General features: G+C 49.4%; 11 protein-coding genes across 11 annotated transcripts; 5 read left to right on the top strand and 6 right to left on the bottom strand.

Annotated features, from left to right (window-relative positions):
- Pmar_PMAR018591 (hypothetical protein) lies at nucleotides 1–501 on the top strand (the record flags this gene model as incomplete). The annotated part of the gene is made up of 2 exons (XM_002778105.1): nucleotides 1–83; nucleotides 399–501. The coding sequence occupies 2 exons, from the start codon at nucleotides 1–3 to the stop codon at nucleotides 499–501; spliced, it is 186 nt and encodes a 61-aa protein (XP_002778151.1).
- A 1,365-nt stretch (nucleotides 502–1,866) lies between these two features.
- Nucleotides 1,867–3,159, bottom strand: Pmar_PMAR018590 (Thermitase, putative; the record flags this gene model as incomplete). The annotated part of the gene is made up of 1 exon (XM_002778104.1): nucleotides 1,867–3,159. The coding sequence occupies one exon, from the start codon at nucleotides 3,157–3,159 to the stop codon at nucleotides 1,867–1,869; it is 1,293 nt and encodes a 430-aa protein (XP_002778150.1).
- A 1,858-nt stretch (nucleotides 3,160–5,017) lies between these two features.
- Nucleotides 5,018–6,427, bottom strand: Pmar_PMAR018589 (hypothetical protein; the record flags this gene model as incomplete). Its single annotated transcript, XM_002778103.1, has 7 exons — nucleotides 5,018–5,240; nucleotides 5,340–5,454; nucleotides 5,564–5,696; nucleotides 5,743–5,855; nucleotides 5,901–5,985; nucleotides 6,034–6,121; nucleotides 6,273–6,427. The coding sequence occupies 7 exons, from the start codon at nucleotides 6,425–6,427 to the stop codon at nucleotides 5,018–5,020; spliced, it is 912 nt and encodes a 303-aa protein (XP_002778149.1).
- Nucleotides 6,428–6,546: 119 nt separating this feature from the next.
- Pmar_PMAR018588 (hypothetical protein) lies at nucleotides 6,547–6,802 on the bottom strand (the record flags this gene model as incomplete). Its single annotated transcript, XM_002778102.1, has 2 exons — nucleotides 6,547–6,642; nucleotides 6,724–6,802. Coding segments are annotated over 2 exons (175 nt in total), but the record flags the coding sequence as incomplete, so codon positions are not given.
- Nucleotides 6,803–6,891: 89 nt separating this feature from the next.
- On the bottom strand, nucleotides 6,892–7,166 carry Pmar_PMAR018587 (hypothetical protein; the record flags this gene model as incomplete). Its single annotated transcript, XM_002778101.1, has 2 exons — nucleotides 6,892–6,986; nucleotides 7,046–7,166. 2 exons carry the CDS (start codon nucleotides 7,164–7,166, stop codon nucleotides 6,892–6,894), a joined length of 216 nt encoding a protein of 71 aa, XP_002778147.1.
- A 319-nt stretch (nucleotides 7,167–7,485) lies between these two features.
- Pmar_PMAR018586 (hypothetical protein) lies at nucleotides 7,486–10,600 on the top strand (the record flags this gene model as incomplete). The annotated part of the gene is made up of 15 exons (XM_002778100.1): nucleotides 7,486–7,598; nucleotides 7,643–7,777; nucleotides 7,998–8,068; nucleotides 8,115–8,257; nucleotides 8,299–8,425; nucleotides 8,477–8,623; nucleotides 8,810–8,930; nucleotides 9,275–9,388; nucleotides 9,436–9,547; nucleotides 9,588–9,695; nucleotides 9,742–9,852; nucleotides 9,901–10,029; nucleotides 10,077–10,205; nucleotides 10,250–10,381; nucleotides 10,436–10,600. The coding sequence occupies 15 exons, from the start codon at nucleotides 7,486–7,488 to the stop codon at nucleotides 10,598–10,600; spliced, it is 1,857 nt and encodes a 618-aa protein (XP_002778146.1).
- Nucleotides 10,601–10,943: 343 nt separating this feature from the next.
- Pmar_PMAR018585 (hypothetical protein) lies at nucleotides 10,944–12,146 on the top strand (the record flags this gene model as incomplete). The annotated part of the gene is made up of 4 exons (XM_002778099.1): nucleotides 10,944–11,059; nucleotides 11,099–11,212; nucleotides 11,255–11,543; nucleotides 11,907–12,146. The coding sequence occupies 4 exons, from the start codon at nucleotides 10,944–10,946 to the stop codon at nucleotides 12,144–12,146; spliced, it is 759 nt and encodes a 252-aa protein (XP_002778145.1).
- A 293-nt stretch (nucleotides 12,147–12,439) lies between these two features.
- Pmar_PMAR018584 (meiotic recombination repair protein, putative) lies at nucleotides 12,440–15,683 on the top strand (the record flags this gene model as incomplete). The annotated part of the gene is made up of 15 exons (XM_002778098.1): nucleotides 12,440–12,523; nucleotides 12,569–12,684; nucleotides 12,725–12,803; nucleotides 12,850–12,935; nucleotides 12,980–13,061; nucleotides 13,268–13,425; nucleotides 13,466–13,605; nucleotides 13,657–13,754; nucleotides 13,810–13,941; nucleotides 13,990–14,058; nucleotides 14,115–14,255; nucleotides 14,299–14,512; nucleotides 14,569–14,728; nucleotides 14,957–15,104; nucleotides 15,183–15,683. 15 exons carry the CDS (start codon nucleotides 12,440–12,442, stop codon nucleotides 15,681–15,683), a joined length of 2,208 nt encoding a protein of 735 aa, XP_002778144.1.
- A 211-nt stretch (nucleotides 15,684–15,894) lies between these two features.
- On the top strand, nucleotides 15,895–18,459 carry Pmar_PMAR018583 (hypothetical protein). The gene has a single exon (XM_002778097.1). It carries the CDS (start codon nucleotides 15,915–15,917, stop codon nucleotides 18,357–18,359), a length of 2,445 nt encoding a protein of 814 aa, XP_002778143.1. The 5' UTR covers nucleotides 15,895–15,914; the 3' UTR covers nucleotides 18,360–18,459.
- A 2,514-nt stretch (nucleotides 18,460–20,973) lies between these two features.
- Nucleotides 20,974–22,379, bottom strand: Pmar_PMAR018582 (hypothetical protein). The gene is made up of 7 exons (XM_002778096.1): nucleotides 22,134–22,379; nucleotides 21,867–21,946; nucleotides 21,722–21,773; nucleotides 21,592–21,660; nucleotides 21,419–21,524; nucleotides 21,219–21,314; nucleotides 20,974–21,172 (listed from the first exon to the last, which is right to left on the bottom strand). Exons 1-6 carry the CDS (start codon nucleotides 22,359–22,361, stop codon nucleotides 21,268–21,270), a joined length of 582 nt encoding a protein of 193 aa, XP_002778142.1. The 5' UTR covers nucleotides 22,362–22,379; the 3' UTR covers nucleotides 20,974–21,172; nucleotides 21,219–21,267.
- Nucleotides 22,380–23,737: 1,358 nt separating this feature from the next.
- Pmar_PMAR018581 (hypothetical protein) lies at nucleotides 23,738–26,140 on the bottom strand (the record flags this gene model as incomplete). The annotated part of the gene is made up of 2 exons (XM_002778095.1): nucleotides 24,074–26,140; nucleotides 23,738–24,026 (listed from the first exon to the last, which is right to left on the bottom strand). The coding sequence occupies exons 1-2, from the start codon at nucleotides 26,122–26,124 to the stop codon at nucleotides 23,738–23,740; spliced, it is 2,340 nt and encodes a 779-aa protein (XP_002778141.1). The 5' UTR covers nucleotides 26,125–26,140.
- Between the last annotated feature and the right edge of the window lie 244 nt (nucleotides 26,141–26,384).

Below are 26,384 nucleotides of genomic sequence, written 5' to 3'. Positions count from 1 at the left end.
ATGGCCTCTGGCATGGTCAGAGAGTCGGGTCGGCCCCATCAACCTCAGGAGATAGAGCGAACCTTTCAGGAGTTTATGACAGAGTAAGATGGTTTGCTGATCTGCATCCAGCCTGATTCACTCCTATATTTCCCGATCCCATTGGAGGTACAAAAAGGAGTACGACTCGGAGTAGCAGTATGAAATCGCTAAGGCAGCCTTCACGGAGAGTATGAGAGAGATTACTGCCCTGAGAGCCAATGGTGAGCTGTCAGCTCACCTTCCGATGCCGGCTCTCCCCCCGGCAGTGGACTGGGAAGCTGCTGGAGCTCTGGCGCCAGTACGAGATAAGTATTTTGCTTCGCATCATTGTAGCAGCTGCTACGCGATTGCACCCTGGCTACAGCAGTCACTGGTAGGTCTTCAGTGGACCGTTTCAAGATAAAGTCTGCCATTCGTGAAGTTGTCCCGTTCTCCGTCCAGCAGATAGTTGACTGCAGTCAACCGTACAATAACAAGTGAGATGATATATATTCCGTGTGCTAACTTGATGACACTCGATTGTTACCTTGTTTCGTGCGTGATATTATCCCCATTGAGACTCACCTTCCATCAGAGGATGCAGCGGGGGTTCAATCTGAGGGGCATATTCTTATGCGGCGAATAAAGGCATAGTGAAGGAGTCTAGCTACCCCTACAAGGTCATAGACGGAACATGTAGAACACCAGTCACCACAAATCCGAAGGATCAATATATCAAGGTCAGTTTCCTTGTGTTATACGATTGAATTCCTTTCTGGGATTTGGCGTCTGAAAGACTCCGAACCTGCCAGCCTAATCAAATGATTCATATTAAAGTCATACCGGCTGAAAATGGAAGAAGTATGATGGGGAAGTAGCTCAAGACCCAGTTGCCGTTAACATACATTCTTATCTGGCATCCCAGCACTACAAGTCAGGAATCATCACAGGGTCACGGCTGCCTCAGCGGCTATACCTGGAGAATTTTGTCGAAACTGTTTCGAGAAGTTGGAAGTAGGATGGTCTTGCTTCTGAGTCCATAGTACTTACCTCCAGCTCTCGTGGATAATTGGTGCGTCGGCTAATGCTCTAGCATATTAAGGATTGGAGTTCGCATTTGCTGACAAGCGTGTCTTGTTCTGACACTTGCTTTCCTGTAACGCCGTTTCATGCAGAACGCAAATTAAGTGGAAATCCCAGTGCTATTCGTGACTTAGCTGTACTCAATGATCATGCTCTCTGTCGGCATATATCTCATGCTACCACAGTCGTGGACCACCCCTTCATTCCATGCACCAAATACCATATCATGACACTCCATTCCATACTCAACACAACGGATCCAAGACGAGACCATTTATTGCGAGGATAGTTCCCACGGCAAATGAATAAGAAAAATCACGTAGCGACTGAAATAAGGACGAATAATGAGCAAAAATCTACCAAAGCGAAGCGCAGAGAGTTTCGCTCTCATCGCCGACTAATACACAGATTGGCAGATTGAACACGAACAATGAAGCGGGGAATACCCAAGCAAAGTTCGATGTTCTGATACTCCGCTTTCTCACTGCCACTGTGATCGACTACCCCGCTGACACCCCCAGATGATGTTCTGTGCGAGCAAAAGAACGTTGACGAGACCATGGACAGAGAATGATCGTATGCAACGTGACCAGGAAATAATCATTCTCAGATACGAAGGTAGAAAAAAGAGCCCGTCTCCGTGAGGTATTTAGAAAACCTCATCTCCTCTTGTAAACCGTTGTATCCCTTCGACGGGATCAGTGGACGAGGGATCAAGGGAAAACTAGAGCATAGAGCAAGGCGTGAAATAAAGCCCCTGGAATTATAGCACCAATACACATTCTAGTGAGTTTGAATATGCCGTAAGGCGGTCCTCACAGTTCTGAGAACGTTGAGAGCAGCATTGCGATGTCTTAAAGTATGGCCTGCGTCGCTCACGACAGGATCGCCGTAACCTATTATCAAAGGCTTGACGTCAAGGGGGGCTACACCGATTGATAGAAGAATGGCGGCGACGCCAGAGACAATCGGAGCAGCGGCTGAAGTGCCGCTGAAGTAGGTCAGATTGCCATCATTATCACGACCGGTGAGAATTCTGTTACCGTAAGCTGCGACATCGACTCTCTGACCCCAGTTCGAGTAGCCAGTGAGCACATTATGAGTTCTGTCGTTCTCTATACTGGCTACACAGATACCAAGTGGGCCACCATACCAACAAGGGAAATGGTTTTCAGCAATTACACCGTCGTTTCCAGATGAGGAGACGTAGATAATGCCATTGTTATGTAAAGAGCGGAGAGCTTCAAACATCACAAACTTTCCTCTATAATCCGTTGTAAAGTTGAATGTGAAGGACATTGATACGATATCGACCCCAAGATCAATGGCCAAGTCCATAGCAGCGAGAGTCCTCGAAAGAGGGGCCGTAACCGAATTTACTATCTGTAATGGCACCAGTATGACATTGGGGGCGACCCCCGCTATACCAGCCGAGTTGTTACTCTTAGCGGCCAGGATTTTGCTCACTTTGGTGCCGTGCGCGCTTTCAGTTGTCAAGTCGGACGACTGCGTGAGGAGATTCCACCCTCCATCAATCTCACCCCCACTCTTCTTAGGTAGTTTTGTTTTCAGGGGAGCGAAGTCGGCATCATCCCAATTGATGCCAGAGTCAATTACGGCCACTTTGACATCCCGCTTGACATGAGGTAGAGCCAGCTGCCAAACCTCACCCATGTTCATCCACTTGAGATGCCTCTGAAAGCTAGCATCGGTATCGTTCACATGCAAGTCGTTATCATATTCTTCGACCTGGCCGTACTCATCCGCGGCGCAGTGCGTTTTCAATGACAGCTTGCGGCTAGCCATAGACACGAAATCGCAGAGAGTATCGCTGTCGACGGTGGTGGACGAAGTCTTGACGGTTTGGGCGTGAATGAACCCAAGAGTGACGACCTCAGCCGTAGCCAGGAAAGAGGCAATCTTCTGATCCGGCATATAACCAGCAGCCTTCAGCATTCCAGGAAGACGACGAATATCGACGTCGTCACTCATGCGTTTGATAGATACGATAGTGTCATCCAAGCTACTAGCGGATACCACCCACAAGGCAAGAATGGGAACGCGAAGGTTGCACATAGGTGTGAGCCGAATGTCGAAAGCCTGAGCGTGAACGATTCGAACACTGACAAGGACTACAATCAGAACTTCAACAGACCATTCAGAACTTCAAGTACTATACGAGCAGTGATTCGGCTCGTATTGATGGATCCCAGGGTAAGGAATAGAATCATTGGATCCGCGGGAATTTATCACGACACTGACTGATGAGAGCACGTACAAATCAATATCCAACCGAAAGCTATTTCACGAGCCATACGTATGTCTTCCACTTTCGAACCTAGCATGGTGTCGCAGAAAGCCTCATCATCCGCATTTATCGTCGAGAGTATCCTTCTCGTGGTTGTACTCCATGTTTTGCAACAATCGAATAGCTTGGGGCGGCGAAAATTGCATAGATGAAGATAATGGTTTCAGGGTTGTTTCATTAGGGGTCTTTGAGCGGAGCACATTAGCTATATGGGGAATTGCTTCACGATGGAGGTCCCGCAGCCCACCATATCAGCTTGTAGCCGACGGCTAAGTTACGTAGCCTACGTACTCGGAAAACAACGTTGCAGCTGAACCCACATCGCGGCCAGCTTAGTCGTGACGATGATTGGAGACATCCTGTCATGACAGAAACTCAATAGTGGCCAAACACGGCGGTGCGAGGTAGACAGGAAGTTCCTGTCAGGAACGATGGAGTCTTTAATGGAGACTGCAATCGTGAATTCGCCATTACTAGTGGTGTGTGAACCGTGGTCATCGATAACATTCGAAAGTCATACTCGGATCATTTTACCACACAAGGACCGGTGAACTTTTCCATATCCGATATACGCCAGGATGTGTGAGTATCTTCATATGTGCTAATATGGGAACATATTACGTTAATTGTTGTCAGCTGAGACTGTTGCGGTATGCAGTCCATCACATCTGTATCTCCGTTGTCCCCATTTGTATCAGCTAAGCTATGCCATCCCATTAGTTACTCATAAGTTGTTGGTGTATAATCAAGTTTTGGTATCCCCAACAGGGCCGTATTGAGTTGCATACATCGGCACACATATTCCTCTCTCTCACTGAATGACGGGAAAGAAGCTCGTAACGAAGACAGCGCTCCAAAAAACCAAGTGGAGCAGCCACACTGGGGGTTGCACGATACGCATCCCCCCCGAGGAATATGAAGTGTTGATGGACACAGTTGTATACCTATCGCTGCGTGTACAGTATATTCAAGAAGATGTGGAGAAACCTAGTCCCCCGTTTGTCAAAGGATGAGATCGCGACGGAGCTTGTGAAAAGTGTACCATGGCACATCCGATCGAATTCCAGTGTAGACAGATTCGGCGTAACAATACGGAACGTGATGCTGATCGTATAATTTACTCGCCACTTAACTGTATAACACAACATACTCATACGATATAGTAGAGCAACCCCAATGGCGGGGCAATGCCTCCGCTGAGACGCGGCCAAATAACAACTCTCAATGGTACAGAAGAGCTTGTGCACATTCTCAGGTACCATCATGACACTTTATAGTGAAGTCATAGAGGCCCTCTACAGCTAGTAGTCACCATCAACATTGTCCCCTTGCAAACAAAGTGTCAAAAGCTACACGACAATACCTAAGTGGTGTCGACTACGCCATTACCACCTTACTCTGACGATGATCAAAAGTTGACTCCAGATGAGCGCCGAAACTCAGGCCGATTCGGAGGCTACTTTCGAAGCCGCCAAAGCTGGCGGTGTATGTAATACTAAGTTGTCGCGGCAACAGCAAATAACCAATCATAACTACTAATGTTAAAAGGTGTCACCAATAACAGTGATGACAGACTACTGGACTTCAGCACGAGAAATGAACTTAACAACATAGATGTGCTCATGACTATTGCTCGTCGTTCTGCCTTTGCTCGTCTTCGTCATCAGGCTGAATATCCATTCGGTTTTCCATTTCTTCTTCTTGTTGTTGTTGCTGCTGCTGAAGTTGCTGTCGATGCAAAGCCAAAGCTGCTGCTCGATAGTCACTCCCAAGCTGGGCTGCTATCATCGCTACGGCTACGTTATTATGTGCGAGGGAGGTTCCTTCTGGGATTGTAATAGTATCCGGTCTGAGAACACCGAAATGATACGTACACCCTTTCTTGCCGATAACAATGCATACGAGCCGCTGACACGATGAGTACCAAAAACGACAGATTTCCCACTACCTAGTAGGAGGCATGAGCGGTGGTGGTACGTCGCGGCTAATCCTGAAGACAGTCCTTCCCGCTTGAACCGTAAGAACTGGGGCTTTCGGGGCTTCTACTCCCTCTTCTGGCTCGGCTGAGACAATGACTAGTCAATCCCATGATCCGACAAACTGATGAGAATAGCAACGAGACAACTATCGAAGTACTCAAGTTGTGATAGCAAGGAGGTGAAGGAAGCTCACGTGGTGGTGCGGCTTCAATAACTCGCGGCCTTCGCAGAGCAACGAGGGTTCCGAATTTGGAGTTGTGATCTTCCAATACAAACCGACCGTCCTCAGTGAATGATACAGTAGCATGCCAGCGGGATATCGATACCTGATATCCACCATGAACTCACTAGTCGGTCCCGATCTGAACTCACATCGGCAATTCGAACATCACTCTCATGACCCCGTCCTAGACGGAGCATCTTCTTGCCAGCGAGTGATATAACATAAACGCCTCTGGCATGAACTGATGACTGGCTGTCGTTACCTACCAGAGCTGCGATAATCAATCACCACAGTTAGTGGGCATCACCGTCAGTCTGGCCACCACCAATTGGATCAACCCTCATCATGTTTTCCAAGACCATGTATGGTGCTCGAGTCTCCGGCATAGGAACCTAGAGGGAAAAGAAAAATGTACAGTCAGGAATCTCTTCCTTGCTTACTAGCTGCTCCACGTGCCCATCATGTAATTTGACATAAAGTGGATAATTAGTGCGACATAGCTCACACGCAAGCTGCCGAAAAAGGTAACTACAATAGGAAAGGAATTTCCAATCGGGTGAGTTAATAATAGAACTACGTATGAGCAGGTCCTTGCTGATCAGAACCTGAAATGGGAAACGTCACACATAGCAAAGATATAAAATTCCCTACCAGAGTTAAGGCTAAGACGACCTTCTACCCAGTGTCGTAGGCATCCGAGATGAACGTATCGGATCGATCCCCGACAAGAACATGCCTCGACCAACGGATCATCATCAGAGCCGCTAGCCTGTGGTAGACTTTGACCTGGTCCTTTAGCGGTTTGGACATACCTCTAATAGACAGATCCGACATGGTTTCCCATCAGCTTCAGGGGGAGCACATGTGCCCATAGAGGATTGAGATTCTGGGCCCATCAGATCGGGTCTCACCTGAGCAGAGATTGACGCGGAGAAATGTCGACGAGGACTTACTGGCTCTTCTGATTCATCACAGCATAGTTGACGAACTCGCAGTTTGAAACGGCCGAGTTTCACAACATCACCTTCACTCATGCTGTATGGGCCGAGCTGAAGAAAGAAATACGGTGCTCGAGAATCTTAGGTCCAAGGTAGTAAGATTCAAAGTAGGTTCGGAGGAGGCATGCCTACATCTCTGATAACCATCCACAATTTTTTTGCCGACCATCGAGACCCTTCAGGCTGCTTCTCTGCTGGTTGTATGAGGTATCTGACCACAAACGCCCTTCCGAAGCGGACGAGTCTGTGTATAAACCACGGTGCGGTCGTTATCAAGTGGATTGTGCTATGACCAGGGTACTACTTGGTATCAAAATTGACGCACTTCAAGAGGTAGTCAGTAGGCTCAGCTGGCTCTACTACATCGGTACTGTCAGGCTCCATAGAGACTTCCCCTTAAAAAAACAGCAATAACATAGGCCTTGTAAAATGCTGCTTCTCGAAGGCCTACTACCATTTCGTCTGATGAACCGTGCATTGCCCACAACCTGAAAGTTGGACTTGGCAGTGCTACGGCTCTCGTAGTCGAAAAGCTCATGAGAGTCCCTTGTCCATGTCGTAGTTTCAACATGCATAGGGGGCGGGGGAGGGTTCCGTGACATAACGAGGAGGAGAAGGAGAAGTCAACACCTGCGAGCGGCCCAATAGGGTCAGCGACTTCAACGTCACAGGTGAGGAACCCTCAGGCTTATCCGATACTCGAAAAGCAAAGGGAGCTAGTCTTAGAGGTGTATTCATCTCAAGACTAATATGGAGGACACGAAATGACCAAATGAAAGTAGCGCTCGCCCTGAATTTATCTTCGCTTTACCCTCGTACCGTCTCGTTGGACATCTTGAGATTCGAAGGGGAAATTTAATGCAGCCTGGCTCTAGTTAGGCATTTTTGCATCGTATGACTGCTGGAACCCCTTCAACGGCAGTCCAGGTCGCTGATCCTCTTCGCCCTAAGTACGTTAACACGAGTGGTGTCGTCAACACTGCCGTCCTTGGCATCAGCGGAGCGTGGTGAGTGCACTGCTACTACTTCTGATCTGATTGGCTCTGCATAGGCTGTACTTCTACTGTGTTCCTCTGCGTCGTAAGGAATGGTACGACATCATGATGGACTATGTTCACCACAAGAGAACTCAGTACGCCTCCAACTTGCCCGACAAGGCAGTCCGTACGGCACTTAGGTTTGCGAAGTAAGTCAGTACGCCAGGTCAACGCGGTAGTGTCTTATGTCCAACAGGCTCCGCTGAGGACCAACGGAAGGTATGAGATAACCCACATGATGAATGTCAGTTTTTTTCACATTTTCATTCTTACAAGTGTTGCGCAAACCAATAGTGAGGCATTCTGAGTGGCAGTAAACGTTCGAGTATCAATGGTAGCAGAAGCAGAAAATATCAAAGTCGCGGTTAGGGTTCGCCCCTTCAGTGAAAGAGAGATCGACCTGGGAGCTCAGAGCACCGTCACCATGTCTGGTCGCCAATGTGAATCTCAAGGCACTCCAATACGATTCTGAGAAATTTCCCTCAGGTAAGGTCGTGAGTGATGAAGCCGGCGTAGCCTCAGTGGCTGGTGCTCGTGAAGGGAAGCAAGCTCAGACTAGGACCTTTGCCTTTGACCACTGCTACGATAGCATGGACAGAAGCTCTGCTAATTACGCCGATCAGAGCAAGGTGAGCGCCTTCTTTCCGTACCCGTGTAGTAGTGTTCGCAGGTTTATAACGACCTTGGCGAGGCAGTTCTGAATAATGCCCTGCAAGGTTACAATGGATGTGTTTTCGCCTATGGTCAGACGGGGTCGGGGAAAAGCTATTGTATGTTGGGGGGAAAGGGCGACCCTGGTACTACTTTCCGAACGATGGATGGTATCCAACGCTGTGTGCGGCAATCAGGCATCATCCCACGTATCACGAAGGCGCTGTTTCATGCAGCTGGTAGAGGACAAAAGGACGGTTATGCTCAGACAAGGGTTTGGGTGTCCTATCTGGAAATCTACAATGAACGGATAAAGGACCTTCTCTCTACTGAGGAGAAAGATGGTGGTGAATGAAATCGTTTTCGGCTGAGGAAAAAATTGAATTCAACGTGGGAAAATACGCACATGGTCAACTTCGTGTGTTTGTGATATGGTGACGAAGTTTGGAAAAAATTTATGTTGGCCTTTGACAATTTCTACTCTTAGTCCGTGATGTAGTGAGGAAAGTAAACACATATCTCAACACTAGGTGAAACCGTAGCGATTTTCGACAAGCCGGGTAGTGGAGTCCTGGTGTCCGGTATGGTTGAAGCCGCTGTGGAGGATATCAGAGAGGTCAAAGGCTTATTGGACTATGGTACTGCGCAACGGTAAGGAGCAGTTGTAGACTAACTGTTGAGAATCTTTACATTGGAAAATTTCAAAATACGAAAAAATACAAAACATACAAAATTTACATTTTTACATTTTTACATTCTTACATTTTTTTATTTTTACATTCTTACATTTTTACATTTTTACATTTTACAATTTTTACATTTTTACATTTTACAATTTTTCCATTTTTACATTTTACATTACATACACCCGTTTTACGTGGAGTGGCGTAACACTTTGTGAGGAACTCGATATTCGCGGTGATATGCAGTAGTCGTGGAATATATTTTTCACTGGTGTTTTTCATATCACTAGGGTGAAACTCCATTGTTATCAGAGCCGTTGGAGCTACCAATATGAACGCACAGTCGTCCCGCTCACATGCTGTGTTTATACTGAGGCTACAGAGAGTGTCTGCTGATCCTACTGCTAAGCCAGACTTGGACGCGAGGTAGGGAATCCCCACAAAATTCATCGTGATGGCTCTGACCATATCAGGATCAACTTGGTGGACTTGGCCGGAAGTGAACGGCAGGAGAAAAGTGGAGCTAGTGGGGGCCGATTGAAGGAGGCGATCGCGATCAACCAAAGCCTCTCAACGCTGGCTATGGTAGTATCGCAGAGGCGTGTCATTGGTGAGGAGAGGACAGGTCATCTCTGGGTTGGCGGAGAACAAGTCGGCTCATATTCCTTTCCGGAACTCCAAACTTACTTTCCTGTTGAAGGATTCGCTGTCGGGCAATAGCAAGACGTTTATGGTAGAAATGTGGAATCTTTACTGTGCGTTGAGATTGCTGTGGGTAGATCGCCTGCATATCGCCAGCCTTGACGGAGCTGTCGGAGACCGTATCGACGTTGCGGTTCGCGCATTCGGCCAAGATGGTGAGGACTAAAGCGATGCAGAATAGGATTAAGGTGGGGACTGGTGACACAGTGGGAAGGCCGCGGTAGTGGATCCTTCAGCCCAATGCAGAGCTTGAAGCGTTGCGGAAAGAGCTCGCTGATATCGGACAGAAATTGTCGGTTCGGGGTGGTAGTATGGCAGATCAAGGGCATGGGGACGAGCAAGATGATGAGATTAGGCGGCTCAAGGTGGGGCATGGTCGTGTAGAGATAGGGAGGAGGGGTTGCTATTGCAGGCCGAGTTGGAGGAGAAAGAGCAAAGGATGAAGGCTATGGCTACTGATTTCGAGGAACAGCTGAAGGCGGCTAGGCAGGCTGCTGAAGAGAGGATGAAGAAAATGGAAAATCAAGGGCTGGTGTCGACGGTAAAGTATGGGAATGGAAATGTTGGGAATCGGTGGGAGCTCAGGAGAATATTGCTAAGGACAAGCCGTACCTTTTGAACGTTTCGTCGGATCCTATACTCAACGGTACGCTAGCTTGGCAGCTAGACAGAAGTGATGGAGGTATATTGTTGGGTAGTGATAAGGAAAGGGATAAGGTGGGTGGTGCTGGTGCAGGGGTTCGGACTTGTGTGTGTTGTCGTCATCATCAGATTGTTGTTGTTGGTCTGGGCATTCCGGAAGGGGAGCCTCTGTGTAAATTTGTGGTGTCGAACGCTGCTGATCAGCACACCACGGTGGAGGTCCTATCTGATGAAGGGGTGGTAACAGTAAACGGTCTTAAGGTCAACAGAGGAGAGAAGCCGACGAAACTGTAGTGATGGGGTTAGGAGAACTGTATGTGATAAATAGGACCTTGGGTGTAACCTTTATAATAGTAATATAACCTTATTAACATTATTATATTTATATTTAATATAATAACTATACTTTTATACGATATAAATAAATAATAGTGTATATAAGGATATAGATAATATGGTTAATATGTTATTAGTAATAAGATAGATTATTGAGTGCGCTGTTCGTGCGTGTCTGCGAGTGAATCTGACAACCTCGAATAGCAGCCAGCCAACTATCCGTGTTTCTGTTGTTGGCAGACGACATTTGGACAATCTGGTATGTGGTAAGGCGATCATGTTACGTATGCACTACCCGAAAATGGGAGGGTCTCGACAAACTTTCGAGGAAGCATTGTCGAAGACCTTTGGGGCACTTGTGCAGGAGAATCACTTGCCCTCGGAGCTGACCCACTACCTTCAGAAAGCCAGACATAAGTAGGCGGATCTGCTGGGCTCGACAGAATCGTCCATTAGGTGGGGGAAGAGTAGTAAGGAGTATAAGCTTATCGAGGAGTTTACTGTTATGAAGTTGTACCCCTTGGTGGACGAGGCTAATTTGATTTCAAAAGATATGTTCCCGTGCCGGAGGTAGGATGAAGGTGAATAGCTGGATCGTGGAGTGCTTGCTAGGTACGAGATCAACGTTGAGATATTCGTGGAAAGGGTGCATGCGGAAGGGGAGACTTTTGATCCGGAGGACTATGTATTTGCTAGACTCAGCCGCGAGAAGTCTCCCGAGTGTAAAGATTTCAAATCAATTTGTACGGTTGGTGGTGATGAGCGAGTGACAGTTCTTGGTGATGATGAAGGTACATTGACCTACTCACAGCTCGAGGGCCGACTGGAGGTTATGCGGGAAATCTATCATGTGTTCCATAAGCTACCACCGTACAAGCGGGCCGAGCTGTGTGGGATTAAGGTATGCATATGGTTGGTGACGACATGGGAATTATGAGGAAATTTTTGGGGAATTTTCAACTGTGGTGGTGACGATATGGAAACTATGAGGAAATTTTTGGGAGATTTTCAACTAAGTGTGGTGGTGATGATATGGAAATTATGAGGATTTTTTGGGGAAATTTTGAACTAAGTGTGTTGGTGATGATATGGATATTACGAGGAAATTTTGGTGAATTCTTGTTGGTCCTTGTGTATTTCGATCCCAAGTCGTGTGTGAGTGTCCATAAGTAGTGAAGAAACTCTTAAGCTCAGCTGAGGGAAGCAAACATATATTCCAACACAGTTTTTGATGTGATGGTTGTGGTGCTCGCGCAAATGATAGGCACCACGAGATCCGCAACAGAAGGTTGATCTTCATCTCCATCCTGGCTCGGACCCCTGGCTTCCTCATACGATCATTCGAGAGGAAGTTGCTGTTGATCATGATAAACCCAAGGCGCCATCACCAGCAGCACCAACAGCCCCTCCGCCTCCCACCCCACCCGAGCAAGAGCCTTTGCTCAAGGACAACGACGTTTCGGATGGTGATGAAGGGGACTATGCAGTAAGGATGGTTCGGTGATGCGCATGCTAGTGACGTTCGTGATTCTCAGGAGTTTTCACAGTTCTCATATAAAAGAGCCCACTCTGACAACTGGAGGGCTTGGATATGTTTTGGAGGCCGTTTTGTCGGTGAAACTTGATACAACTTATCTAACCATGTTCAGATGCTGTTCGTGTGATGTGTTATTTTATGACCGGTTGTCGTCGCTAACGGCTTTGCGCACTGAGTTGTCAATATGCTTCTACCTGAGCTGTTGTGAAATTCGTGGCGCGCGGTAATTGTCGTTGTTTGATTTTTGCTCCTCATCGGGAATGGCATCAGTCTCCTCTGATGGTGATGATGCGTCGTTGATGAGGATTATGATCATCACGGACAACCATGTGGGCCATAAGCAGGTGAGCGGGCTATTGAGTCCACCATCACCATTCATTGGTCTCTAGGACGACCCTGTACGGAGCCTTGATTCTGTATGTGCATTTGAGGAAGCAATGCAAAGAGCTAAATTGGCACAAGTCGACCTAGTTGTTCATGGTGGTGACCTGTTTGATATCGCGAGGTGAGTTCTAGTGTCAAACGAGCGGTAATTTTTTCCTCAGGCCAGATCGTCTGACCATGAAACAAGTGAATGAGATTTTACGGCAAACAGTGATGGGAGATCAGCCCATCAAGATCGAAGTGAGCATTGACCTGGGAGGTCGCTGGTTGATGATGACCCCTCAAGGTTCTGCCAACACAGGATGAGAACGGCATTGTTCGGGACGAGCCGCCGAATTATGAGGATCCTAACTACAACGTCGGGCTTCCAGTGTAAGGCTCTTAGCGAGGTTATTTGTGTATAGTGTGCCTGCTAGATTCATGATACATGGTAATCATGATGAACCGGGCGGGCTCGGCAACATGTCGGTAATCGACTTACTTCACACGAATCGATTGGTGAGTATCCATACCGGTCTTGTTTCCAAATCCGCGATTCGGCACGGAATGTGTCTAACCTAGCCGGCCACGGCGTTGGGCTTTAACCTGACACACAGACACATTGAATGCGTGATTGCTGCAGCTCTGATTTCAAATTATTGCGTTGGCATCGTTTACTGCCTTTCTTCAAGCGGCTCTATCCGAGCTCTCTACGGTCGCATCAGGTCAACTACTTCGGTCAGCAGATGGACTTGGACCGAATCGTTATCCGTCCGATTCTCATTCAGAAGGGCGAGACGAAACTAGCGTTGTATGGCCTTGGGAACATGCGGGATGAAAGACTCAACAGAGCGATTAACGCTGGCAAGGTGGAGGTTCTGGAGTTGTATCAGCCCGCGAGGCTTCCGAATATTTCAGGTCAGATTCGAAATCCCTCCGGGCCGTGGCGGTTCGGAATCGGAAAGTGAATACTTTTCTGTTATGTTGGTCCACCAGAATCGGTATAAAGGGGTAGCGGGAGGCGTGCCGGGGAGCAGCTCTTTGCAGAATTCACAGTTACCAGGTATTCACTCGAAGTCGACATAGGCTGACGACCTTGGGTGTTGGTGGTCAGGTTTCTTGGACTTAGTCGTTTGGGGTCACGAACATGAGTCGATTATCGATCCAGTGGAGACAGCCCAAGGCTTCTCTGTGCTGCAGCCAGGATCATCAGTACTTGCCAGGATCTAGTGCTCGGCTGGTTGGGTCATCGTTACGTTGTGATAAGGTGCAGACTTCCCTTTCTGCTGGTGAGAGCCTCCCCAAGCATATCTTCTTGTTGGAGCTCCTCAAAGGTCGAGGATGGCGAACGACCCCTATACCCTTAACGAGCCCCCGGCCACTGCTAGTGCAGGATGTGGTGAGGGCATTTCTCCTCTGTGGCGTTTTGAATAGTGGTTGAGCTCAGTCGATGAAGGAACTCATCGCTCAGCGGGAGAGCCGACTGGACGGTAGCGGGGAGAAAATGGAAGAACTGGTGAGTGGCTTCCTTTGGGGTATCGAGGGCCCTTGCGAGTCATTGACAGTCTGTAGGCGTGGAATTCCCTCAGCGACGTTGTGAGAAGGATGGTCGACCATGGCAAAGAGCTCGGCAAGGCACAAGTATTGGCGTATAAGAAGTGGCTAGAAGACACCAGGCTGACCCCCTTGTATAAACGCGACTCGGCCCGTGCGGTAATGCGGCATCGGAAGAGCGGCTGAGGAACATTGTTGGCAGATTCGACCGTTGATACGAGTGCGAGTGGATGTCACAGTAGAGAAAGATGATGGTGATGACGGGGGAATCCCCGGCCTGCCTGTTGGCAGTAGCTATCCTGTTATACCGAATCAGAAATTTGGTCAGCAGTTCCTCGAGGAGGTTGCTAACCCGGCTGATATATTGTTGTTTCACAAGAAGAAAAAACGACCAGCGAAGCAAAAGAAAAATGAACGTATGTCACACCATGGGGGGGGGGGTGATAGGAGGAAATCTAGCTGTCACCATCAGTCCAACTGAACCTGGAAGATCATGTGCCCGCTGGAGCATCGAGTGATGATGATACTACGGCCGACAGGGATATGATGCAGGATATCATCTTTCACTACGTCAATGGTGCTGATTGCCTCGACCTCATTCCGGAGACCAGGCTCAACGAGGTTGTCCAGGAGTAGGCTGTGCATGGGAAGCAGGGAATCATCCAGAAACCTATAATGTACCCTGAGGAAACTCATTTTGAATTTCCTATATGTCTAGGAACACATTGTTCAATCAGTTTCCCATGTGAATATCATCATTTCCCCATTGTTATGAAACCCTGAGGAACGTCATTTCTCAATGCTAGATGGGTCCCCGGAGGAAATGGGGGAGCTGTGTTATAGTTAAACGTGATTCGAAGGTACGTCCATAAGAACGAGACCGCTGCAATCACACAGTTCGTGTCGGAGGTGGTGAAGCAGACGAGCGAGTCCATCGAAGCTGATCGAGGCCATGTGCCAGCTCAAGAAGGGGTCATTCGGGAGGCTGCTAGAACAAGAGCTGAGATGGTGAGGCGCACGAACGTGGAAGGATCGCAAGTAGCGAAGTTATGAATCCTATAATTGAAATTAATGTTCGCATTGTAGGCGGAGAATTCCAGAGGGGATCTGTCATCTCCAGCAGCAGTAACAACATCGTCTTCGTCATCGTCATCGAGAGGATCTGTTTCTACCACTTCTAGAGGGAGGCTCCCTACTGTTAAGGACGAGTTTGATGCCTCCGAGGATGAGTTCCATCGACCGGTGGTGGCGGCTAAGCCTAAAGGAAGAGCCAAGGCGAAGGCTAAGGGCAAAGCAAAGGCCAAGGCGAAACCGAAGGCAAAAAGTGCATCGAGAGCTGCTAAGCGGACTCGGGACCAACCCGTTGCAGCAGCAGCAGCAGCTCCAATTTTCAATGAAGCCAAACGTGTCAGAACGAGTACCGCAGCACCGTCGAGTTTCGCCGATTTCTTGAATGCCGACTCTGATGATGACGAGCCGACGGGGGACAGCTGTCCCTCCTCGAGTAGTGCTTCGTTGCCGCCATATTCTGCGTCTTTACCCGCTGGCTCTAGGGTCCTGCCTTGGGCTGGTCTACAGAGAAAATGAACAGGCCAATGATAGTTTCTATCTCTCCATCGCTCGAGTTCATATCAGTAGTTGTTGAGTGTTTCGCTGTAAGACTTGTGCGTTGGGAAGTCTTGACAATTTCCTTCGTTGAGGAAATGCAAGAATGCAAGAAGTGAGATTCTTAGTTTGGCTGAATTCGCGTGCTCGCTGGTTGTCAACTTGCGTCGTGTGAATCGAGTCGTTGTCCAGCAGTTGTGCTTTCTTTGATTAATGTCAGAGAGGTTACCAGAGGCCTCAGCGTTCGGCACGGAATCACGCTGTTTGGGACCTGATGGGTCCACTTCGCCCGCCGATTTGGTTCCACAACTGACGACTATCTCGGCTCGGCCGCAAGAGTCTGCCTCGCAGCTCTACCCGATATCTGATACGGTCAATGCGGTTGGTATGATGAATGGTGATGGCAGCTATGGTCAGCAGGAGAAGTCACCACCTAACCTGTTGGAGGGCATTGGTAATGATGGTGACAAGGCGGCTGGCTCGGCACCAGGTAGGGGTGATGGGGACAATCCGGTATTTATGTCGATGATGGGAGCTGCTATGGCCGCGGCACAACTCCAGAATATGAACCAACAGATTCAGATGCAGCAGTATATGCTACTACAACAGCAGCAGGCACTTATTGCTCATGCCCAAATGAAGCGAGGGTCAACAGCCACAACAGGGCCAGTACCTTCGTCGTCGGGGTCACCACTTGGGGAGGCTGAGCCTCGCATGTCCTCCCCAACAGCCCAGCCGGCTGGTGGGATGTCTGGCCAGCTCACAGCAGCTTTGATATCTGCTGGTGCTCACTCTCCTGGAAGTTCGGAGCATAGTGTCGATGTCAAGACCCTCGACCTTGGTTGCGGCATCACCACTCCTAAGGCTGATAAGTCTCCCGGTAGTAGTTGTATTGATTCCAGCGATCATATGGCTGAGTCGGATGCGGGCACTCTTCCTTTGGTGGCGATAAATGAGGATTGTTGCACTCTAGATGGTGACAACGACGATTTGAAGTACGGCGAGCTTACTCTGGATATGGGCCCGGAACAAGGCCCCTCTGTTGGTGGGGCAAGCGAGCAGATGGGGACGGCTATGGCTGGCTATGATACGCAGACTTGGCAGCAGTTTCAACAGCTGCAGTATAACCAGTGGAGTTATGCGGCTGCGATGAGCAATCCATGGTATTCTCAGGGCTATCCCGGCACGAGGGGTTATGGCCAGGGTGGCGAGATGATGATGAGAGGAGATACGGAGCGGAGTGGATCGGCAGCCGCAGCTGAGGCGGTAGCGGGGATAAAGCGGAGGAAGAAGCCTTATGCAGCACCCAAGGGCGTGTGGCGTAATAATGGAGGTTATAACGCTACCATCTACGTCAATAAGAAACGAATCTACGGGCCTGTGCGGCGGAATCTGGCCGATGCTGTGTCGGATCGGAGGGTTATGGAAGACTCAGTCGACTCGGCTAGGACCAAGGTTGAGCGAATGATCGAGGAGCAGCATAAGGTCTTCGAGTCTGATCAAGCCAGGGAGTCGTTTATTGCGGAGGAGAGTCATACGATGATAAGGGAAGTAGTTGCAAAGCTGCGAGCGGAGCGAGGCACTCATAACTCATCCAACTCGGGCCCATCTGATCCACGGCCGTCCGTCCAGAGTTCTTTGGCCGCCGCACAGCAGTCGAGGAGACCAGGGGTCGTCCCGTCTCTGGCTCAGGCTGTGTATGGCACTGCTGCTGCTGCTCGCCCTGGTAGTATGATGCCGTTCATGATGCCCTATCCGTCTGCTGTCTGGCCAAGGCCTATGGGTGGGAAGAATAGTAGTAGTACGCCGCTAGCTAGGACGAGGAAGCGAGATCGATCGGAGTCGGAAGATGCTAAAGATGCTGCTACTGTTAAGGGGGATACTGTACCGGTCAGGACTGGATTGGCTCAGAGTGTCCTCTTCGGTGGTGAGGGCTCTCTCAATACTACTGCTGTTGAAATCCCTGCTAACCTAGCGGGCGCTAATGAAAGGGTCACCACTGACCCTAAAAGGGCGCGGACTATTACCCCTACCACGGCAACCACTTCATCGTCAACCTCAGCCTCGTCGTCGTCGTATGTACCCTTATCACCTTTGTTCAACCCTGGTTCACCCCTATTGTCAAGTCGAATGTTCTCCTCAGCTTTACCTAAGTATCTGCGGAGCCCAGCATTCCCTGCCACACAGCTCACTCCCTTCAGAGGCGCAGCTCCTCCTGGCGGGCCTAATGGTGTTGATGGGCCGATCATTGATGACGACATCCAACTGGAAGAGAGCGCTGTTGGGTCTTTAGGCAGCCTCTACCCGAAGGGAGCGCAGACATCTTCTGGTTTCCCTCTCAGCCCAACGTTCTTACCTTATCACACACCATCCACGGGGGCTGCTTTTACTGGTATCGGTAATACCAGCACATGCTCGGCATCGTCAGCGACTACTGCTGTAACTCCAACAGCTGCTGCTGGCTCTAATACTAGTACTCCCGCATCGACGTTCCCATCATTGACCTTCACGTCTCCTGGACTTCAACCTGCCTCTTCTCAAGGAGCAACTGCCGCCGCCGCCGCAGCTGCTGCTGCATCCTTCTGGACACCACATTTACAGTATCTTAAGCATAGCCCGGCGTTCGCAAGTCAAAGCAGCGCCGCCGCTGAAAGTTGATTCCACATATTACCATTATTGTAGCTATATTACCCAAGATTAATATCGTCATAAAAATCATCGTCATCATCTTCACCATCATCTCTACGTCAGAACTCGGTCATCTCTATCATTTCGACTATTAATCAGCGCGCTGTGTTTCTAGTTGGGAGTCTTCGCTCGGTGTGTAAAGCTGGGAACATGGTCACCGTGAGAATCACACGAAGATATCATGGGCGTGTCCTGGCGGCGTTGATAACAGGACTATGACTAGACTTTTCGTGATGAAGTCGTCTCTGGATAAGATTTCCTAGAAGCTTCCAAAGGTCGTCCTAATACTGTGCCGCACAGTACCGCCACACATAGTGGCAATTCGCCACATTTCTGCTCGTGCACGAAGAACCCTTTATGAGAAAAACTTGGCAACGAATGATCCATCCAGGTTAGGTACAGCGTCAGTAGAGAGCGTGAGGCCCTGACTGAAAGCTTGTGAAGGGATGGATAGACTCCCACGGGAGTCCCTGCCGTTCGGCTTGCTCACATGTGGGTTACTCTGCAATCTCTGTATTCTCGCTGGGTTTGCTTGGATGTCCTCCCTGAGGATGCGTCTACTGTTGCCGTCCAAAATGCTTCACCGCGGCTTCTCAGTCGAGAAAGTTTTCCTTCTACTCCCGGTGGGTAGCAGACGTGGTGGTGGCTATCAGGTAGCCTCGTCCTCATGCTAGGGGATCTTAGCGTACACAAGGTAATCGGGTTGACCGTCAACCGCTGGCGGTACTGACGCGCGTGGGGCTTCTGTGTAGACACTAGTGGATTCATTAGTGGATTCATTAGTGGATTCATTCGCTTCACTCCCGAGACGCATTGTTCTTCACAGTGATAGAACAGCTGGTCTAGATGCCCGGCGGGATGTTCATGCCCAAGTCTTGTAGCTTCGAAGCTGATACCCAGGTTGCGTATGAGGCACTGCACGATCAGACTGAAAAGTCTGCAAAGGTCTGGGTCCATGAATTGCATTGAATATCAAGGAGCTCATATAGTTGATGCTCAATGAGAGCTTCGCAAATCGTCTGAGAGTGTCCATTGTCCGATCAAGAATCAGTCGTGCGTCGAGTCCCACGCCGGAGCCTGGGATGGTCCAAGACACTGTTGGCTCAGCTCGATGACTTTAGCCTACCCAGTCTGCAACCCGCTCGCTCACTGAATTCTCCGTTCACCACCACAGCGCCTATTCTGAGATATCGTGAGCGGTGGAGGCATTACTCACGTGAGATCGGTCACCCGTTCCCATTCGACCCAGCGATAAATCCGGAGGTCCCGCGGCCCGAGAGATGGTCTCGATCGTTGGATGGTTCTGGACAGCGAGCTGGGACTGGAAACGAGCAGAGATGGAATCAACAGCATCAACTTCATAAAGATGTACCGGCAACGCATGGCATTACAAGACGAGAATATGGAGATTCGACGGCACCAATACTCCTTCAGGCTTGAGGAGTCACCAACAGACTTCATAACTGATGGGATGACCCATTTCCGAAGTGAGTTCGAATCCAATGAATCACGAGCTGTCCAACTTAGGAGGTTATGGATGATGCATACCATGCCCACGACGGACAATGCATATTGGCGACCAATAATTGGTCTTGGCGGTCGCTCATCTGAGCTGACCAAAGGCTAATTTTCTGCGATAAATGGTGTACCGCTGCTGAAATACTCTGACAACGCCCACCGTGTTCAGGTCCCATCATGAACTGTAGCTGATTCCCGCTGGAGCTCTATGTCCTCCCGTGAGATTAGAAAGGCCACAGCTTGATGTCCTCCCCCGACATCTTTTGATGTGACATCCGTTCCGATCGCTCAATATGCAGTGCAACTCATTTTGCTGCCAGCGAGGTGTGGTAGAACAGCACGACCAGAGTCCTCAAGTGGTGTGTTTTGGCAGTAGGACACTGTGTGGCTCTCGTAGTGACCACGACCATCCCTACATAGTGATTCCGAGGCCGGCTTATCTGGTTAGTTCGTTGTAGTTCACCTTGTCGTAGCAGGTGGAGGGACGTCATACTCTTCAAGCGCGATTGTTATATCATACTCTCTATGGGACGAATATTCGAGGCCGAGGTTAGTTTAGGGCGCTAATGAAATCTCGATTGTTAGAGAAGAAACTATGAGAGCTTCGCGAGGTGGCAGATAAGAGTTGCCAGAGCTAGCGTGCAAGACAATAGCTGAAGGGGAAGTTTGCTGGACTAGTCGAAGACGAGAGAAACCGCGCATCTGGGAACAGCGGCAAAAGAAATCACGGGGCGGCAGAGACGAGTTGATCGCAACTAAAGAACTGATAAACACGTTCACTGATCTCGAGAGGAATGCGCAACAACGAGGCTTCCATAATTCACCAGTGCTTCGCACACGGACATTCCATAACCGTCTACAGCATGATCGAAATGCAGGGCCCACTCTACGTAACTTCTCATTGAGTGTCAGATGAATGTAGATAGAAGCCGACGGCTACCATTCCAAAGCACTGAGTGAGCTCTTCTTATTGGTTGTTGATTCACTCCCATCCTCTCGCTACTCATTAAGTTAACACTATACAAGAACCGGTATTCAGAGGAAGCTTCCGTTCAACCAGCAAAATTAAGAGTCATTGTCAAGCACAAGCCATCCTCACTCAGAGTTTCTCATTGGAGAAATTGGGCCAGCTTGGGTTGGTGCGAGAGAACATGTGCTGCTTGTCGAACAATCGAGTTTTTTGCAGACCGAATAACTCCTTGAAGAAGAAATGGTCCGGTTCTCTCGAAAAACGGGAGAAAAGCTATGGAATTCACATGATGGTCCTAAGATGATCAACTAACCTATCTGCGATGAAAGGCATATACTTACGTGAAGTAGAAAGACGGCTCCGTGATAGAACTCTGTGAGCCACTGCGATCTACTTCATGTTATAACGCGCGTAATAGAGAGTATCTTTGTCCTGGTCTGAGAGGATCGTCGGGGATACTCAATCACTCAAATACAGACGACCACAGTAGCATAGCGATTCTGTATGTGTTAGCATATCAGATTGCTTTCCAACTACTCACATGTGAGCATCACGAACTGCGTCTTCTTATACAAAGCAATGGCTGCTTTATCGTCCTCATTTACCATTAGGTACATGGCGACCAAGTTGGGCCTGGTTCGGCCGAGCTAAAGTAGTCGACATCGACAACATTCGCATGTCTTCTGCAATGAACCCGGAGAAAACAGCACTCACATAGTTGAAGGTACGTGAAATAAGGTCCGTTCCAATGCCTTGGCCTCGAGAGGACGCAGCCACTTTTACCTGATTTTTCAACAACCAATTTCGATGATCCAATCAGCGTCATATCACGCTGCCGACTTACATAAGCTATATAACCAATGACTTTATCTTTCTTCTTCTTACTTGGAGCGGGCCTGCAGAAGAATGCTCACAAAGACACTATCCTCAGAGACGAAGGATCCCCCGATTCTCTCCTACCGCTGGAGTATCAGAGAATTGTCGCTTACATTTTCTCGAGAATAGCGTCCATCACTCTCGGATCCGGCATGTAAGCAGGAATTTCCATTTCGATATAGCCGACAACGGCCTGAAAACCCGATAAAACACTTATCCGCGAGGCGAGCCGAGCTCAGCGACATGATGGAATGCATTGCATTCCTCCAACAGAAAGCAATAGTCTCAAGGCATTGCACTAACACTCCAGGGCGCAGGTTCTAGGCTGCAGGCGCAAACATGAATTCGTGGTTGGACATATTTGACACTCAGAGACTCACCTTCGCGCTGATAGAAGTGTCTACCGCGACGAAACAAAACACATCCTCTCGTGTACAGAGAATAGCAAGATCCTCGAGAACGCGGCTCGAGTCGTCGCCAGCCTGATACTTGCGGTAAATAATATTGTTACTGAGCCAGCGCGGAAGTTTCTCTTCTAGCCCGAGCCAAGCTATCGTCGGACGATGTGCCACCAAGAGGAAGAGTAATACCGAGGTAAGGGACCTCATTTACGGATGAACTATCCTGAAAGATGCAGCGAAGGGAAGGCCATATTGTACGAGCGCCTGCCCACTGAGAGAACTCGACATAATGAGAGATGGGGAAGTGAAAAAGATGAGAAATGAGCAAAACGTGACACCATTGATTGAGCAAGTAGCGTAGGGAAAAACTGTTCCGTCACTAATTTTGCGCTGACACGAGGCTGTCGTCGGTCGCACAATATTGTAGAGTCTTATGACTCAATCACGGCCTTCTCAGTGCCACTGAGTCAGTGGCCATTCAGATACAATGGAAGATTCAGGGTTATTCGCGAGAGAATCAGCATAATAATGTAATACCGATGTATTATGGAACAATAAGTTCGACCGGAAAAATAATGAAAAATGGTTTCCAATGAACAGTTCCGAACGAACGCATGTACATCATGGGGCACGCATATACTGAGACTGATCGCATGGTGTGCAGGGCTTTTTTACAAATGAGTGATGGTGGGCGGATCTGCCCGCTCTCGCTGGTCAGTTTGTTGGCTAAGTTTTATCAATTGTTCGCTATGTGTGAGTCGACTCCGGTCGGCCACTACAGCTGCCTTCGTCTTCCGACTGTGCGGCCCTGCTTGTGCAGAGGAGACAGCTGGACAATGAATATAGGAGCGTTCATGATTCACGTAGAATTTTAACGAAACGTGAAAATTCTTTGGACGATTACTGTTGGCACTCCTGTGAACCTTGGCGGCCGCAGCTGGAGTATCATCTGGTGTATGTATCCGACTTCGTGATTGTATTGCCAGGGTCGCTAGCACCGGCTATCTCAAATATCAATCGACGGCCCGATCACGACTTTGAGTGGATCCGTCCACCGAGTGTCAACGAGTGACCTGTCTACCCCTTTTCCTGCGCAAGTTTAACGAATGAGCAGGCAGGAACGACGGTGTTGCGATCAAGTTTGACTCTTAGAATTCAGGTATGTCGCAATCTAATTATGTTACAATCAAGATTGACAATGAAAATCCAAGTTGGTCACTTGTCTATTTTGTTACAACCGAGTTTGACACGACCAGAATATACCATGATCAAGATTAACAATATACTGCACAAGTTTGACTTATGCACGCGAGTTTGGCAATACGCATCCAAGTTCCATCCTTGCTTGCTCACAGTTGTGTACGTCATGACGTTAAACTAACATGTTTAAGATTGAATCAAGGCAGCATTATGGAGTCTTAACCGAAGTTGACCTCGATCGCTGTTCATCATAGCCTCCCTGTCGCGTCACCGGGTTTTGTATCGAAGTCCACGTGAGTCAACAGCTGTGAGGTGGGATGTTATCCAAACGTAAGTTGTGTCCGATAACTTGCTGTCAAGAAACATACTGGTGATCAGAAACATCACGATGAATCAGAGACATGGTTGAGAACATCATTTTTCGCAACAGGAGTATTGTCCTCCACGACTCTCTTCCACTCAACTTCTCTCTTTCCGCTCGCCAAGTGAGCGAATTGGTCGAGAATAACGTCCGTACGCTTCTCAGAGTCACCCGGCCACATGTACTCGCTGACGCAGAGAACTCGGTACCCCTTCGTCCGCAAGGCCTGCAGCTCTGCGTATCTCGCTGCGTTCACAGTGTGTCGGCGATGTCTCATCGTTTGTGACGCCAAGGCTTCAGAGTAATGATACCTGAATGAACGTAGATACGGCGGTAGCGAATACAAAGCTTCCTATACCAAGTCTTGTGGCCGTCCGAAAGAGCCTCCAAAATGACCCAGTCGTCCGGTTTCAAAGGGGGCGCCTTGGGAAATTCGAACTCATCACCATAGTCTCCCTCCGAGATTGCTGCCCGCCTCTGAGCGAAGGCGGCGACTTGTATAGGAGATATCGCAGCTAGGGCCACAACAGGCCCCACAGTCACCGCGTTCTCGATTATGTCAACTCCCGACCAGTTTTGTCGTATGTGGTCCAGCAAGGACACTTCAAAGCCGCATCTTGGCCGATTAGTTTGTACTAGAGGAGCTGTCGCTCCCATGGCTTTTCCCACATCTGTAACGGCGAAAAGACCCAAAGCGGAGGCCACCTCCGGATTCTTCTTCGCGACGCGTCGTGCTCGGGCAAGTGCTGGTTGCAGCGTTTCTGCCGTCATCGTCTCAGGCTGCCGCCCAGGAGGTTGCAGTGCGAATAGCGCAGCTGAATAGAGGAGTGAAGCTGCAGCTGATGGCTCCGCTGAGTTCCAATCAGAATTCTGAGCCGCCACGTAAACCCCCAACTGATCTGCTACCGTAGGAAGAGAGAGTCGAGCCAGCGCCGAGGCGAGCATTGCCAGGATTGGGGGTGGAAGCTCCGGCAGAGGGTACAGCGTGCTGTTGCAAACGTGCACCCAATGCGTGTCTCGGATGCCCAGCCGAGAGTAGACGCTGATCGCGTGGATGACCACTTCAGGTGGCGGCACTCCCTCGTTCTTGGCCTTAAACTTCAACAAGCATGTGAGCAGACACTCTCGGGCCTCCCAAGTGGGAGAATCCTCGAGGACCACGCCGGCTAGATGACAGACCTGTTCGAATGTGAGGAATCTCGCCGAATCCCCACGAATGAGCCGATAGAAAATGGTGGACTCAACTTTGCCGTGCTCGTCGTAGCCAGGATTTTGGCGTAGTAGTCTGAGAATCTCCAGACAGGACGCTGGAGTGAAATGGCGAATCCTATATAGTATTTCAGGCAGAAGCTTGCCCGTATCGATAACCGGTAGCTGAGCAGTGTACCGCATGAATCGAACGATGTCGCGTGGCTTCATCTTGGCCGTTAACTCCTCTATACGTCCATTCAATGCGGGTATGAGACTAGGAGGAACCAAACCGTTCGGCTCGAGCTCTTTCGGGGAACGACGATATATGTTGACAACAGCCAGTATGACGTGGGCCACATCCATATTATTGAACACTCGTTCCTTATTGATATGCTCGACAACCTGCTTGAACAGCATCTTCAACACCGGCCTGTGTGTTATGGCATTCTCCTTAGTCGTGTCTCTCTGATCCTCCCTACCATGTTCTTCGAAAGGCTCGTCCTCCTCAGCCTCTTCCTCGTCTCCTCGATCCTCATACTCCGGTGCCTCCTCCAGCCCTGCACTCCCCAGGGGACTGAAACCGTGCAGTAGAAGCGACAGGGTGTGGCCGTCCGTCAGCTTGGGTATTCTCGGCGTCACCTCACTGGCCACACTGTTCCGGGCCGCCTCCATCTGGGTCGTACTCACGCACAGGCGCGTGAGGGAATGCAAAAAGAGAGCAATGTCATTCGGAGAGACAGCATGCCGATCTGTCCCTGAGATCCTCCGGAGGCCCATCGTGACTAACTCGTCAGCCCACCGCTTGTCTCCGCCAAGGCGCATCTTTGCGCCAGCGTTGAGGGCCATCACAACATCACGAAACGACATCTTATAGTTCACGTTGTTGCCTTTACGGACTACCTCGTCTAACAGGAACCGGGCCAAGGCCGGCGAGCGCTTCTTCCCCAAAGCTGTAGCGTCTAGAATCAGGCAGAGATCTGTAACCAGCAGCTCAGTTCGGAGCGCCGCTGCCCGGAACATATAAGCTTCCCATAGGTCATTCTTCCAGATGCGTTCACGTGCTACTTTCTGCATGCTGCGTCGTAGCTCGACCGGGGACATTTTATACACCGCCCCGACAGGAGGAGCCCCTCTAAGCATGAGGCGCTTATTCGCAGCCAACGCAGCTTTGGAGCCTTTGCGTGCCTTACCTACGATCTTCGGAATAGCAGTGGCCATGTGGAGAGGAAACTTGCATTGAAGCGGTATGTGACAACAGAAGTGGTGAACTCAACCACGACAGATATGACCTTAAAACTCTGTTGAAAGTCATGATAGCCACAGAAGGCCCAAGTGTGCCACTATCGAGCAGAGCTGCATTCAACATGAGGCAAGTTACGGCATGCTGACAAAAAGCCTGGCGGTCAGGAGAAACATCAAGCGTTTCAGTGGTGACGGCAGATGGACGCGGAAGCGGCCTAGGGCAAAATCGGATTTGA

Source organism: Perkinsus marinus (genome assembly GCF_000006405.1).
Source record: "Perkinsus marinus ATCC 50983 genomic scaffold scf_1104296950436, whole genome shotgun sequence".
In the NCBI taxonomy this organism is placed as follows: domain Eukaryota; phylum Perkinsozoa; order Perkinsida; family Perkinsidae; genus Perkinsus; species Perkinsus marinus.
Note: the sequence above shows the minus strand (reverse complement) of the source record. Positions and strands in the feature narration are given on the sequence as shown.

What these genes read in the sequence shown, in the direction of transcription:
- Pmar_PMAR018582 (XM_002778096.1), bottom strand. Translation starts at nt 22,361, where the DNA reads ATGAGGTCCCTTACCTCGGTATTACTCTTCCTCTTGGTGGCACATCGT. An exon ending in ACACTTCTATCAGCGCGAAG is followed by an intron (nt 21,947 to 22,133) that starts GTGAGTCTCTGA and finishes TCGGGTTTTCAG; the next exon opens with GCCGTTGTCGGCTATATCGA. An exon ending in TCATTGGTTATATAGCTTAT is followed by an intron (nt 21,661 to 21,721) that starts GTAAGTCGGCAG and finishes TTGAAAAATCAG; the next exon opens with GTAAAAGTGGCTGCGTCCTC.
- Pmar_PMAR018583 (XM_002778097.1), top strand. Translation starts at nt 15,915, where the DNA reads ATGTCAGAGAGGTTACCAGAGGCCTCAGCGTTCGGCACGGAATCACGC.